General features: G+C 35.0%; 2 protein-coding genes across 2 annotated transcripts in view; both read right to left on the bottom strand.

The window, feature by feature from the left end:
- LOC128740753 (uncharacterized) overlaps nt 1-2,326 on the bottom strand; it is a 15,714-nt gene extending 13,388 nt beyond the window's left edge. Inside the window, exon 1 of the mRNA XM_053836318.1 lies at nt 1,340-2,326. Within this exon, the coding sequence (XP_053692293.1) occupies nt 1,340-1,391 (52 nt within the window). The 5' untranslated portion in view covers nt 1,392-2,326. The remainder of the gene's footprint in view (nt 1-1,339) is intronic.
- On the bottom strand, nt 1,858-16,074 carry LOC128740752 (lipase member H-like). Its single transcript, XM_053836317.1, has 5 exons — nt 15,780-16,074; nt 15,447-15,710; nt 5,141-5,326; nt 3,657-3,900; nt 1,858-2,059 (listed from the first exon to the last, which is right to left on the bottom strand). Exons 1-5 carry the CDS (start codon nt 16,072-16,074, stop codon nt 1,858-1,860), a joined length of 1,191 nt encoding a protein of 396 aa, XP_053692292.1.

Genomic DNA, 16,074 nt, shown 5'->3' with positions numbered 1-16,074 from the left:
AAGCCAGGGCAAGATAATAAAAGAGTATAAGTTACTAAAAAAAATTTTTTTATTCTATATTTGAGAGGTTTTCAACCTGCGGCTGGTTCGCCTTTTACTAAAAATTAGTTGTTAAATTAGTCGAAAATTGCTTGAAATCATACTTTATTAGTTGTTTAACGCACCAATATTTTGAAATTCCGAGTATCAAAAATCTCAATCAATCCATTGTTCACGCGAATATAATTGCCATTTGCCCAGCAGCGCAGCCATTTGCTTGTCGCAAGTGAATGAATGTGATTTATCCCATTTGCTCACATATTATAACTTAAATTTTTTACGATATATTTTACCACTAGAAAATCCTAACCAGTCTGCCACGAAGAACCATAGACATTAATAAATACCTAAATAAAACATAAAATAAATTATGATTGGAATTGCGCGACAAGTTACACCAACTTTCCAGACCATACAAAGATTTCCAGATACAAAGATGATCGAGAATGACAGAACGAATGCGGCACGAATGGTCTGTTCAATTAAATAGTAATTCGATCACTCGCTTTACGACCGCTACCGATCGTTGCGTTCGGTTAGCAATCGCATAACTTCGCACCATAGTAATTTCACCTTTTTGGAACGTTTTTTTTTGCGTTAGTTGGAATAACTATTGAATAAAACAACCAATTTTCAATATCTTGGGCTTGTTTGATAGGTCTAAACAGTACCTTTCAAATAATCATAAATTGTACATTGTTTTTCATTAAAATGACACTTTTTTGAAACAAAAACAGATTTTTGGCGTTCTTCATTGCACATTTCTTCACGTAACTTTCTAACTACAAGTCCTATCACTATCAAATTTGAAAGTCACGTGTGTAAAAAGCTCTTCTTTAATTTGCACTGAATTTCGTTCATATTGGTTAAGGAACCTTTGAGAAAATGAATTTTCTTTTTTATCATACTTTTGTGTGTAACTTTTGAACTAAAATTCGTATCAACATGAAATAAAGTAGCGATCTATAAGGCAATTAGACATTTAATTTGATACCAAGATCATTGAAATCGGTCCAGCCAATTCTGGGAAAAGTGAGTGTGATTGCGGAACGTTACAAACAACAGAAAGTGATTCCTATACCTAAATGCTATGCCATAGCAGATAGGCAATATCCCATAGCAGATAGGCAAAAATGTTTTTCGCAAACAGTGTAAGCATTGCGTGACCTTTCATATTCGGAATTATGCGACTTCCGGGAGATAAGGCGCGGTACACTTTCTATGTTTCTTTCGGATCCTTATTGTTTTAGACGACATTTAACGAATCTAACAGATGTATAACCATAAGCGAAACTCTTACCTATTAAAATAATCAGTCTTCTTTGCAAAGTTGTAAGATTCTTTACAGTCATTTTTGTATTAAAGTGTTGTTTTATATATTTTCAATTAAAACACACAACTTTTGACTAGAAATTTTAGTCTAGCATTTTCTTAAATCAAATTCCGGTAACTATCACCGTGCAAACACTTCACTGTTTGTATGCTATTCACTAAACCAATCACTTGATGCCAATTTAGCATTAATTGCAACTTCCTCGCAGATGGTGCGGCCAGGTGCGCTGCGAAGCTTAGAACCGCGTCAACTAAACTGAGCCATGTCGGTCACTCCCGTTGGCATGGCAAACATTCGTCCAGCCGGGCGTATCGGTCATGAAAATTTTAAACAGCAACCTACGTGCACTTTCTTCTTTGCCAAACGTGCACGAGACACATTCGGCTGCTTTCCCTTCCGAAGGGGCCACACACTCCAAGGCGTATTTGACCGCCACCGATCACAAATCGATTTGCTGAATTTCGAATCCTACTTAGCTCCATCAACTAATTCCAGTCACATTGCCGGTAAGTGTGCTGTCGCGATGGCTGCACGTACAGCGAGGTATACACAAAATCCTTATCTGAAAACGGTACACGGTTCCACGGCACCGGTGAATCTTGCGAATGTTCTCTACCGATAGGCGTTTCCATTGATGATGTATTGTATTTCATATTCGACATTCGTTCCAACTTCACTGCGAAATTGCTTAAAAAGTGTTGTGGAATGTTTTCGCGAAAGTTTAAACATTTGTTTTGTTTTTAACTTGAATCATTTCATTTTGATACGCACTTTATCCTACATGTTTTTGTGTTTATCCAGTGTCTTTCGTTTACCCGATAATATCGGATAGTAGCTGAATATTCCTTTGATGACTAAGAGCTAGTTTCGCATAGCGGTGCACTATTCACTTATTAAGAACATGTAGTAGATGATTTTAGTTTAGCTATTCAAATTGTTCCCGGTCGGTCGCATATTGTGACGCGAACAAACTTCGCACAAACACTAGCTTCTAACTGGGAGAACCAGCCAGCTGGTTGGACGTAAACAAATCTGATTTCGATCAATAAAAACACTGCGGCAGCAGCGAGCGGCAGACTATGTATAGTGAATCAGTCCGTATTATTATCAGCAACCGCGCATACGCAGGTAGTAGTGAGCGCTCGCGGGCGGTGAAAGTAGTGCGTTTAGTAGTGCAGCATTCATATCAACAAACCATTTGAGCGAAGATTGGTTTTTACATTATTGGCTAGTAACTTAAAATTATAAATCGAATAGATATAAATGTGCAGATATTTTCGCGTAGGTCTATCTGTGTCTTGTATGAAAAACTAGGACAGTCATATCTTTTCATACATTATATCAGTAGCCAGGTGGATTAAATCGGGGATTTTCCTTTACATGGAATGGGTCAAAAGTCAAATCATTTAATTAATTTATTATTTTTATTTTCGATGAAATTACCAGTGCTTGGTTTCTGATATTACAACGTGTTTTATTTTTGTTATCATATAGTGATTAAAGCCTACGTATTGTTACCGTAAATGTTGGGACTCAAAATACATATTACGTTCAATAATTTATATGTATAACTTAATTGAAGGTTCTTCGACACAGCTAAATTATTTGTTAATTGCGCTCCACTCAAAAAATAATAATAATAATAGTCGTTAAGTATAAAAACTTCTAAATTTTAATTTGAGTGCCTAGTGTAATTATCAAAGTGGAAAATAATAATAAAATCATGCACTCATCGCAATACATTATCATCCGGTTTTTTTTCAACTACTTTTTTGTTTCATTTTTATGATCTGTAACCTTAGATAGATTTTTAAGCTGTACAACAATTGTTGTTTAGATTTTACTGGGTAAGCGGCTACAGTTGGTGCTTGGCATTTAAATTCATTCCTGCACTCTCGTACGGTGTGCTGCAGATTGACTGTCAAGCTCATCGTTGGTAATTGCTGTGCATTTTGTGAAGCCGCTGGTTTCCGTATAGGCCAGAATCGATCGGTTGTCTCATCTTGCGTCCTTGAACTGCTTACCAATTACGCAGAGCTGGTATCTATAGTTTAGCATCAGTACCGGTTATAAATAATTTTCAATAAGAGATGTCGAAATTCCATTCAGTCTTCCTTTTCTCAGTATCCCATAGCAAAAGGCGATTTCATTCCGGTCTGTATAAAGTATACTCCTTCGGCACTGGTTGGAAAAAGTAAAAAATAAATATATTTATTTCGCACGCTTAGCCAAAACAGTTAGCATAATTTGGATATGTATCGAACGAAGTATGTATTCTACTCACGTAATCGAACAGCTCTCGCCCATCAATACTCGATAGCTATCGGACAGACTATTTTCGATGAAGCTAACTTCCTGACTAGTCGTTGGCGGTTGTGGGTGGGGCTGTAGATGTTCAACTTTGAACCGACAGAAACCGAAAAAGTACGTAAAGTAATTGGTACATCTTGTTGCCCAGAAGCCAGTCTTACTGGAGATCGACTCGGCAAAGTAGACGGGAGCCATCGTGTGGCTGCAGAGAGGCTCATCTGTAGTCAATACAGCACCACACCATTCGACCAAGTAGAAGGAAGAGGTGATCGATAAAGAAAGAGAAACAAAAATTGTTCGTGTTTAGTAGCCAAGATCGAGAAGGTTGTACGGATCATAAAGTCTAAATCGTTATGGCGATCGCGAACCAATAACCATTGCACTGTTACTGTTTCTATTCCTTGTTAAATGAGTCGAACAAATCGCATTCTATTGGTGGTGTGCTTTTTGACTGTTATGTGCTACGGGTCAGATAATTGGAGTAATGATCTTGATAGATCGCCGACGCCATCAAAACGATTAACTATATCTTGACAGGCAATGGAAATCTTTTCATTGTAAATCGCGTTCCAAATGGAAACATTGTGAAAACTTTAAGGCACAATAAAAATAATATGGTTATTGAAAAAGTTTAGCTTAATCCATTTAATTTTAACTGCATGCCCTTCGCACAAAGCCCCATGTAAGGAAAATTTAGTTCAAATTCATCGCCATAAAAATGATCGAGTTTCTAGGTCGGATGATAGCTAATAGCTAGTTTCCACCATAGAACCATTATTGTTTATGAAACCTAATTACTGTCTTTGCGGAAAGGTTTATTAGTCGCAATAAAATTGAACAATTCTGATAAACAATTAATGCGATTTCGATTGGAAAATTTCCATTTTCTAAGCGGTGCTATGAAAGCATACCATGCGAGTTGACTGAAAATTTAGACCGCAAAGAATGACTGAATCATAAAAACCACAAGACTCCTACTGTTACTATTCTACTAAATCTACGTTTAAACGATACGCAAACTGAATACCGGTGCGACGAAAGACGTGGTTTTCTCGATTTAAAAAAATTAAAATATTTGTTAACTTAAAAATACCATCGACGGGAGATAGTTCGCTCCAAACATTATTGAAGTTTGGTTTAGTATATTAAAATAGTAAAGGGGTTTGACTTCTATTTGAATTTCAAAACATCGAGATCAGGGCTTATATTTTCGCAGTTTTCAAGGAGAATATGCGGTATAATTTTCTACCAATGAGTTGTAATACCCGGTGCTAATCTTGAAGCAATATTGGACATTGGATGGGTCTACCTACCTGTCCTAAAAGTTCGGTGTATAATAACAGTGTGAAATTCTAATATAACGTTACAACCTAATCACGTTAAAAATCAGAAAACTACGCTCGTGGGTTAGAACTCAATAGTAAGTAATTATCTAAATTACTACGAACGCATACTCACTATCGTCTCCCTTGCACATCGGTTGCTTGTGGCCACCGTTAACGTAGAAATCCACGTGACCGCAGGTTTCGATCTTACCGTAGACGCCCGCATTGGTATGTATGACATCCACAAAATCAGCATCGGTCATATCCAGTTTCCACTGGGTAGGAGCCGTAGCGAAGAACGGCAGTGCTGGATCAAGGCCTGTAAAGGGTGGACGGTGGTAGATTACAGTTGTTTTTAAAATATAAAACAATTCTGTATGGCTAGTTCAATCACCATACATTAGGGGGTTTTGCCTTGAACTTGACATCAACCCGTTTGGATGTGCGGCAATGCGTGCTCTGTTTACGGCATGAGAACGTTGATGGTAAACCGGTAGTAACTTAAGAATTAGCTAGTAATTGCCATAAACCCTTCTGAAAAAAAATCTTGCTTGTAAATTCTGAGCCTTAGTTGAAATTGATGGTTGGTTTTAAAAAAATATATGAGGTTTATACTAAAGTTGAAAGTCGTGTTTTTCGAATAAAAGATCTGGAGTAAACTGCAATGAATTTCTACTAGAAAAACGAATTAAAGAAACAGTCTGCTAGTTATTACAAAATTTTGTGTGATTTCGATAGAATTTTAAGAACATGTAGTAATCGTTATATATGTCCAACACTGACTCAACGAAGCTATGTACTCAATGTAATTGTATCTCTCTACAACGAGTTTGTGGTACACTCAGATGAAATGGTGTTAATGTGAGTGACATTTAAGCATTCGTTGGAGGTGACTAATCCGTGGGTGGTAAATAGAGAACTACGGTTAATTAAAGCCAGTAAAGATGCAAATTAGCCTATGATCCCTTTTGCGTAGTTTTTATTTTATTGTCGACTCTATAGTGTCGAAGAGGTGAATAGGGTGGACTTAATGCGGTCGATTCAAGCGGTCAAAATAATCTACGCATTTTCTGTTTTTATTATGGACAATATGATTTAAAGTTTTTAACTTTTCTAGAAAAATTGATCCTTATTGGTTGGAGAAATTGCAAAACAAAGTGAAGAATGATCGTAATTTAAAATTGTTAAAAACGCGCGACGATCTGGATTACGACTATTGCTAAAACCGAACACATAATGTTATATCAAAGACCTCGCCCGTCCAAAGGTTCAAAGGGAGAAAGTTTCTTTATTAAGGTTCAATTATAAGGGTAGAAGGGTCAAGACCGCCTACCGGGGTAAAACTGCCCACCTTGGTTTTACCGTGGCTCCTTTAAGTTGGTGTTCAGCCTGTTCGATTTAGTTACTAGCGACCGTAACGAAATATCCGCCAGAATAAATAATAAATTTTCAGCAGTTTCCGTAGTTGTGAGGCATATGCACATTAAATTTGATCGTGCATATTGGTATGATAGGTGGAACTCATAGAAATTAAAAGAAATACTAGTCATTTAAGCAAAATAAATATATTTAATTTAATCTCCATATCTAGCAACATAATTCTAATCAATTCCTGTTACATGAAAAACGATTGATAATAACATTCACACTTTACTTTGATGAATATTTTTGTTTGTGGGCTAAAAACATACTAGAATGAGGGAATATGGTCTCACACCAAAATTTTTTTTGGTAATTGGACTCTAATGTTCTTTATATTGACTGCTACGTCCCTCCTATAAAGCAAAACCTAGGTGCTACATTCCGTTATCGAAACTTGACCTTCGGTTTTTATACAAAAGACTTCGCAGCCAGCTGTTAGAGTGCAGGACAATTGTAGGGCCAGTTGCTACGATCCTATGGACTCTAATAGCCTCTTCCAGTCGATATTCGAACATACGACGACTGGATTATTAGGCCAGCGTCATACCTTGAAGCCAACTGGGAAGCTACGCCCCATTTACAGTAAGTTTATAAGACATGTAGCGAGGCTAACTAGTTTTGTGACGGTAATATAAGCAAGTTTTATAGCTAGTCATAAGTATTTTTTGACCTGTATCATCTTGTATTGCGAAATACCATAATAAAACCAGAGGTAATGAGCAATACCGCAATAAAAACTTTATAAAAGTGAAATAAACCGAAGCAGCTTTAGAATTGCATTTTGAGTTGGGTGGTTACTGTCAGATAGAGTCTGAAGGATCGTTGTGCTAGCCCCGTAATTGTCCTGTACTCTAGCAGTCGGTTGCGAAGTCGGTCGATAAAAAGGGTTGTTTTTAAAAGACGTTTGAGCCCAAGGCTTTACTTTTTATTGTTAGGATGCATATTTAATAAGTTTTTTTGTATGCCAGAAGGGCATTGGGTTAAAAGGCCACTGCGACAGTCTTAATGATCGTCTTTTGTGGCAGTATTTAATGAGTTATAAAGTACTTTATCAAAAAGTTACACATTTTTTAATTGATTTTTTCCGAGCTTCCTGCGGAGTACTGTTGGTGAAAATATTTGTTTTGTAGACGAATTATAGTACTTTCCGCTAAAAGCTAAAACCAACGCCAATTAGAAGTTTTTTTGAATAGTGTAATTTTTTTTAAATATTTCATAGCTCATTAAATATGTATTCTAGTGATAAACAGTCTTCAGAGGAAATGTGTATTTTAATGCACTTATAAACTGAGTTAGTAGGATCGTCGCACAGGACCCGTAATTGTTTAGCTAGATGGTTTTCATAACAGCGAAGTCGTCACAGTGTGTTTTAAAATTTGCTTTTGAAACCTACTTTACAATTAAAATAAAACCAAAACTGCTACTTTTTGAGCTCTATATCTATCTCAATCTAAATTTGTATAAAAACTTTCAAAATCGGTTCAGTTGTTCGAAAGTTATGAATTTTTAATAAAAGAAAGGTTGGAATAAAATGACTACTTTTGGGATCATCTTAACTCAGAAAGCATCACCCTAAGCGCTTTGTGGGTCGAATTGTTTTGTAAAGGAATAAGTATACAAAATTTGAACAAAATCGGAGGACTTTAAAATTCTGAAATCCTTTTTTCCGTGAAATGCCTGTTACGAAGTTCATGATTGCAAAAACATGAAAAATAGTGTTTTTTTGGTTATTTTCATGGTGTAAGCACTAGAGAAATCCTCGATCTTCATTTTTTGAGAAAACCTTAATTTTTGCAATCAAATAATCAAAAATTTATATTTTATTTTTATTTACCAATTTGAAAAAAAAAAAAAAGAAAAAATGCAGTTGTGCTAATGTAATGGAGCCGCGTGGCGTTTTGTTTTTACCTACGAGGTTAATTTTTTTGTTAGATTATAGTCAGTTTAACAGCTTATGTCATTCGTCACTTCTGCGGGGTTGGGATTTGAACGCGGGTCCTCGGCGTGAGAGGCGTGAATGCTGATCACTATGCCGGGACTAACCCCAGGAGGTTAATTTTTTCCAGAGAATAAAAAGTTAAAGAGTGTTGTAAGACCGTGAAAAGTTTTAGATAGAATGTCATGAAATTTCTTTATTAAAAGGCTTAATTTTTGTGGAGTTTTATAACGTCTTCGCTTTCAGTGTTCTATTACTTTTACGGTTATTGCACAGAAAAAACCCGAATTAATCCACCTAGCGGCGTGACCTAGCCTTTCTACTGTCACAATAATCATCATTTAATTTCTCAGGAACATCTATGTATAATTAACTTGACTATATTTTTAAATATCCGTTCCGTATTCCTCAAAATCCTTATTTGCCAGTAAAATTCACAACGTATTGCGTAGAATAATTAAATTTTCTTTCCTTGTGTGCGTAGATACTTGTAACACCTTATTTAGTTTTATAATCGGTCGGCCTAAACTTTCGGGCTTCAGAGCCACATAGGAAACTTGTTTTGAATTGACAATATGAAATATGTGTTCAGAACAGATTTGTTGCTAATTAATTAATACCATGTGTTCAAAAGTTAGCATCTTTGAAAAACAAGAGTTCAGAAAAATTATTATTATACTTCGCCTTTGAAGACAAAGAATATCGACAACAAAATGATTAATCTCAAAATTTTACTATTAGTTTGCTTGGCTTCAATTTTGCAATATATCTGAATTAGAAAAAATAACTGAATAGAGCATTAGATATGAAAAAGAGAAATTGAACTTTTTCTTAGCTGGCGCTCCTTCAGATAATTATTTTTGCATGAAAATCAAAACTTATGCTTTTTTTGAATGTACTTTCATGAAAAGATAGTCATTAGCTTGATCGCATCGTTTTTACAATGTTGGAGGGTTAGGAAAACAAGAGGGTTGCAAAAGCTGCGCCTTAAACATGCTTGAGAATGGGAAATATGATCGATATGATTTTCAGTGTTTGTCATTTTTGATTTATTTGTTGAAACATGATACATGACATAAGACATCTGTCCTTTAAAATGTCATTAACGAAAACAAATCTTACAAAATTACTACCGTGCAACGTTTACTTCCTATTTTTCATATAACATTTCTAAGCTCTATCTATTGATTGAAAAGAGCATCTATTGATGCGCAAAATTTGTTTGAAATTTGTATAAATTTATTTGGAAAAATCAACTCATTTTTAATCCTATACACCACTATACCTTCATGCTTAAATTAACTGCTTTTCTTCGCTGTTTGCTTTTCGTGTACAATTGTGAGTAACAGCAAGTGAACAAAATGACAATTGAAATCTGAAATCAAAGAAAAGAAAAAGCTTTTCGATTGAATCCCATTATTTAATATTTATTTGCAACAGATACGTAGTTCGCCTACGACGTGCAGGCTTCAACAGCGTCTTATTTCAAAGCGTATACGTATCTGTTGCGAATAAATATTAAATAGTGGGATTTAGTCGGTAAAAGTTTTTTCTTTTCTTTAATTTCAAATTTCGTATTCCACTAAGAGGCTTCAAAAATTTCAGACAATTGATTCAGAAAAGTTAGAAACATATTTTCTTGAATTTCAATGCAAATTTAAAAATTGTAAATTGTCATCCCAAGTAACAATTTGAGTTTTATTACACTCTTATGATGACATTCAAGACCAAAATTGGTCATGAAAACCACCAGAAGAGTACAATCAAACTCACATTGTGGCTTGGGATCACATACACACACATACATACATACATACATACATACATACATACATATATACATACATACATACATACATACATACATACATACATACATACATACATACATACATACATACATACATACATACATACATACATACATACATACATACATACATACATACATACATACATACATACATACATACATACATACATACATACATACATACATACATACATACATACATACACACATACATCACACACATTGAATACAATCAACATTTGTTTTGAATTCACACGTTTTAACGGTTTAATATACGGTGCTTAAGTGTTAAAGTTTAAATAACTTTTGAATGAACTGTCCGATTTTAAATAACTCGGTTTCGTTTGATAGATCTCAGTAGTAATTTTCAAATAATAATAAAATGTGTGATGTTTTTCATTGAATTAATGCTTATATGTTACAAAAATATGTTTTAAATACTATTTTTTCACATTTCTATATGTAACTTTCAAACTACAAGCCCAATCGTCATGAAATTTGGAAGTTAAGGGTTTGCAAGGCTCCTCTTTCATATGCAATCAATTTTGTTCAAATCGGTTAAGGGACCTATGAGATAATGAAGTCCCATATTTTTCATATTTTTATACATAACTTTTGAACTAAAAGTCCGATCAGTATGAAATTCAATAGCGACCAATGGGACACCTAGACCTTTCATTTGACACTAAGAACATTAAAATCGGTCCAGCCATCTCCGAGAAAAGTGAGTGAGATTAAAAGCGTCACATACACACACACACATACACACACACACACACACACACACACACACACACACACACACATACATACACACACACAGAAAATGCTCAGTTTTCGAAACTGAGTCGAATGGTATATGACATTCGGCCCGCAGGACCTTCTTTCCATTTCCGGTTTTCCAAGTGATTTCTATACCTTTATACTATATATTTATATAGTAGAAAGGCAATATATATTTATATAGTAGAAAGGCAAAAATCCGATCCCGCAACCATGAATAAAATCATGAAATCATAAAGTTTGAATTGCTGTCATGGTGTAAGCACTAGAGAAATCCTCGATCTTCATTTTTTGAGAAAACCTTAATTTTTGCAATCAAATAATCAAAAATTTATATTTTATTTTTATTTACCAATTTGAAAAAAAAAAAAAAAGAAAAAATGCAGTTGTGCTAATGTAATGGAGCCGCGTGGCGTTTTGTTTTTACCTACGAGGTTAATTTTTTTGTTAGATTATAGTCAGTTTAACAGCTTATGTCATTCGTCACTTCTGCGGGGTTGGGATTTGAACGCGGGTCCTCGGCGTGAGAGGCGTGAATGCTGATCACTATGCCGGGACTAACCCCAGGAGGTTAATTTTTTCCAGAGAATAAAAAGTTAAAGAGTGTTGTAAGACCGTGAAAAGTTTTAGATAGAATGTCATGAAATTTCTTTATTAAAAGGCTTAATTTTTGTGGAGTTTTATAACGTCTTCGCTTTCAGTGTTCTATTACTTTTACGGTTATTGCACAGAAAAAACCCGAATTAATCCACCTAGCGGCGTGACCTAGCCTTTCTACTGTCACAATAATCATCATTTAATTTCTCAGGAACATCTATGTATAATTAACTTGACTATATTTTTAAATATCCGTTCCGTATTCCTCAAAATCCTTATTTGCCAGTAAAATTCACAACGTATTGCGTAGAATAATTAAATTTTCTTTCCTTGTGTGCGTAGATACTTGTAACACCTTATTTAGTTTTATAATCGGTCGGCCTAAACTTTCGGGCTTCAGAGCCACATAGGAAACTTGTTTTGAATTGACAATATGAAATATGTGTTCAGAACAGATTTGTTGCTAATTAATTAATACCATGTGTTCAAAAGTTAGCATCTTTGAAAAACAAGAGTTCAGAAAAATTATTATTATACTTCGCCTTTGAAGACAAAGAATATCGACAACAAAATGATTAATCTCAAAATTTTACTATTAGTTTGCTTGGCTTCAATTTTGCAATATATCTGAATTAGAAAAAATAACTGAATAGAGCATTAGATATGAAAAAGAGAAATTGAACTTTTTCTTAGCTGGCGCTCCTTCAGATAATTATTTTTGCATGAAAATCAAAACTTATGCTTTTTTTGAATGTACTTTCATGAAAAGATAGTCATTAGCTTGATCGCATCGTTTTTACAATGTTGGAGGGTTAGGAAAACAAGAGGGTTGCAAAAGCTGCGCCTTAAACATGCTTGAGAATGGGAAATATGATCGATATGATTTTCAGTGTTTGTCATTTTTGATTTATTTGTTGAAACATGATACATGACATAAGACATCTGTCCTTTAAAATGTCATTAACGAAAACAAATCTTACAAAATTACTACCGTGCAACGTTTACTTCCTATTTTTCATATAACATTTCTAAGCTCTATCTATTGATTGAAAAGAGCATCTATTGATGCGCAAAATTTGTTTGAAATTTGTATAAATTTATTTGGAAAAATCAACTCATTTTTAATCCTATACACCACTATACCTTCATGCTTAAATTAACTGCTTTTCTTCGCTGTTTGCTTTTCGTGTACAATTGTGAGTAACAGCAAGTGAACAAAATAACAATTGAAATCTGAAATCAAAGAAAAGAAAAAGCTTTTCGATTGAATCCCATTATTTAATATTTATTTGCAACAGATACGTAGTTCGCCTACGACGTGCAGGCTTCAACAGCGTCTTATTTCAAAGCGTATACGTATCTGTTGCGAATAAATATTAAATAGTGGGATTTAGTCGGTAAAAGTTTTTTCTTTTCTTTAATTTCAAATTTCGTATTCCACTAAGAGGCTTCAAAAATTTCAGACAATTGATTCAGAAAAGTTAGAAACATATTTTCTTGAATTTCAATGCAAATTTAAAAATTGTAAATTGTCATCCCAAGTAACAATTTGAGTTTTATTACACTCTTATGATGACATTCAAGACCAAAATTGGTCATGAAAACCACCAGAAGAGTACAATCAAACTCACATTGTGGCTTGGGATCACATACACACACATACATACATACATACATACATACATACATACATATATACATACATACATACATACATACATACATACATACATACATACATACATACATACATACATACATACATACATACATACATACATACATACATACATACATACATACATACATACATACATACATACATACATACATACATACATACATACATACATACATACATACATACACACATACATCACACACATTGAATACAATCAACATTTGTTTTGAATTCACACGTTTTAACGGTTTAATATACGGTGCTTAAGTGTTAAAGTTTAAATAACTTTTGAATGAACTGTCCGATTTTAAATAACTCGGTTTCGTTTGATAGATCTCAGTAGTAATTTTCAAATAATAATAAAATGTGTGATGTTTTTCATTGAATTAATGCTTATATGTTACAAAAATATGTTTTAAATACTATTTTTTCACATTTCTATATGTAACTTTCAAACTACAAGCCCAATCGTCATGAAATTTGGAAGTTAAGGGTTTGCAAGGCTCCTCTTTCATATGCAATCAATTTTGTTCAAATCGGTTAAGGGACCTATGAGATAATGAAGTCCCATATTTTTCATATTTTTATACATAACTTTTGAACTAAAAGTCCGATCAGTATGAAATTCAATAGCGACCAATGGGACACCTAGACCTTTCATTTGACACTAAGAACATTAAAATCGGTCCAGCCATCTCCGAGAAAAGTGAGTGAGATTAAAAGCGTCACATACACACACACACATACACACACACACACACACACACACACACACACACACACACACACACACATACATACACACACACAGAAAATGCTCAGTTTTCGAAACTGAGTCGAATGGTATATGACATTCGGCCCGCAGGACCTTCTTTCCATTTCCGGTTTTCCAAGTGATTTCTATACCTTTATACTATATATTTATATAGTAGAAAGGCAATATATATTTATATAGTAGAAAGGCAAAAATCCGATCCCGCAACCATGAATAAAATCATGAAATCATAAAGTTTGAATTGCTGTCAAACCATGACTGCACTTCCATATCAGGCAGCACAAAATCATGAATAATAGTACATGATTTTGCGTTGTGTTGTACTGCAAGAAGTTCGTGATATCATGATTATTATTCATGGTGTATTTTCATAGAACATAAGCTGGAAACCTGAAATCATGAGTAATGTTGCGCATTTTGGAGATTAAATTTCTGCCCGTGTGGTACTAAATCAACTCGATGGTTGATTTATAATAAGCTTTTAGCGATTGATGAAAGGATAGGACAGACTTTAACGGTTTATTTGCCAATTTTTTTTGGATTTTTTGGTGGCATTAAAGCATTTTAGAAGTGATGCTCTACTTTGCAGTTCTAATTTTTTTCCATTCACTCGACCGGCAAGCCGGATGAGTCCTTTCAAAGTGATGCATCAAGCTTCAATGGATGCGCCTCGTACTGCGTGGTACAAAAATTATGTACATTAATAGCGAACCAAGTTAATTGGTTCCTGTTAAGCTTTTTCGCAGTCTGAGGGACTCGAACAAAAAGAACCATATTTATTATCATATTCAGATAACAAATTGTGTTACCTTTAGCCCATAAAAATATATAGCTCTGAGAGGAAAATGCACAAGAGGTAAATAAATATGAAGTCTATTCCACACACTTAAAAAAAAGTGCCGAAGTCAGCAAAATTTTGCCGAGATTTGGACAGCCGAGTATTCGGTAAAATTTTTTATGATGCGAAACGTTAGTAAAGATCCATAAACGTCGATTTGCAAAACTGAAATTTGAAATCTCGGCAAATTTTGCTGAGTTTTTTAAGTGTGCAAGATAAACTTTTCAACCGCATATTAACAGCCCATTGGGAAGTAATCGTTGATCAACTCATAGTAAATATCACTCAGTGAGACACTAGAAGAACACCAAACTCACACCGAATCAGTTGTGAGATGACGACTGGGTCAGATTCAGATGCTGGTACATACTAGTGTTCAAATTATTTCCTGCATCACCACGAGCGGCAAATTTTGCAACTCTTCATAAGCAAAGCTTAGCCGTTCTGCGACACCCGGACCAGCGGTGATGGCGATGCGACGATGTGAAGTTAGAAACCGAAGGAACAGAGCAACACATCTTGCGAGCCGAGTAAGTGCCGATGCTGGTGGTTTGAAATTTTTCATACATATGTTCCAAAGAGGTCATACTGAACCTGTGATGCGTTTGAATTTAATGCCAATCGATTGCTCCAATGCGTTGCTGGTAAAACTGAGCACATGGGCGCCCAGACTGAAACCGATAGCATGCAGGTCCCGGCAGCTGAACTTCGGATGGTTGGCCTTGAGACCGATAAGGAACGTCGCCGTGCACTCGCCAGCCTGCTTGGTGTTGAAGGCCGCCGTTGGGTAGCAGGGTATGCTGGACAGTTTACTCCAATCGACGACTAGAACGTTTGTGCTGGGTTGCTCCAAATAAGCTGCAATTGAAGCATTGAATCCGTTCAATTTGGCGTACAAATGGATGCTTAAGCAATTGCGACACAAACCGTTTCGAATCATTTTAGTAACATTGTAGTCTTTGCTGCCACCGTAACCGTGCACGACTAGTTTGTTCCTATAGGTAAGGTCTATGTGATCAGGAACTATTGGATCGATATTATCTAATAAGATTGGTGCAGCCTCAGGGCTATCACTGGTAAATAGGTAGAACTTGATAGTTTTCGAGGTGCACGGTTCGAGATACTGTACGTTGCAAGATCCTATTTTAAATTCTCGCGCATTTATTTTGATTATGCTCGCCAGAATGATACAAATCGTTAAAGTAGCTTGATAACTGCGCAT

The sequence above is a fragment of the Sabethes cyaneus genome, chromosome 3 (assembly GCF_943734655.1).
Source record: "Sabethes cyaneus chromosome 3, idSabCyanKW18_F2, whole genome shotgun sequence".
NCBI classification, from domain to species: domain Eukaryota; kingdom Metazoa; phylum Arthropoda; class Insecta; order Diptera; family Culicidae; genus Sabethes; species Sabethes cyaneus.
Note: the sequence above shows the minus strand (reverse complement) of the source record. Positions and strands in the feature narration are given on the sequence as shown.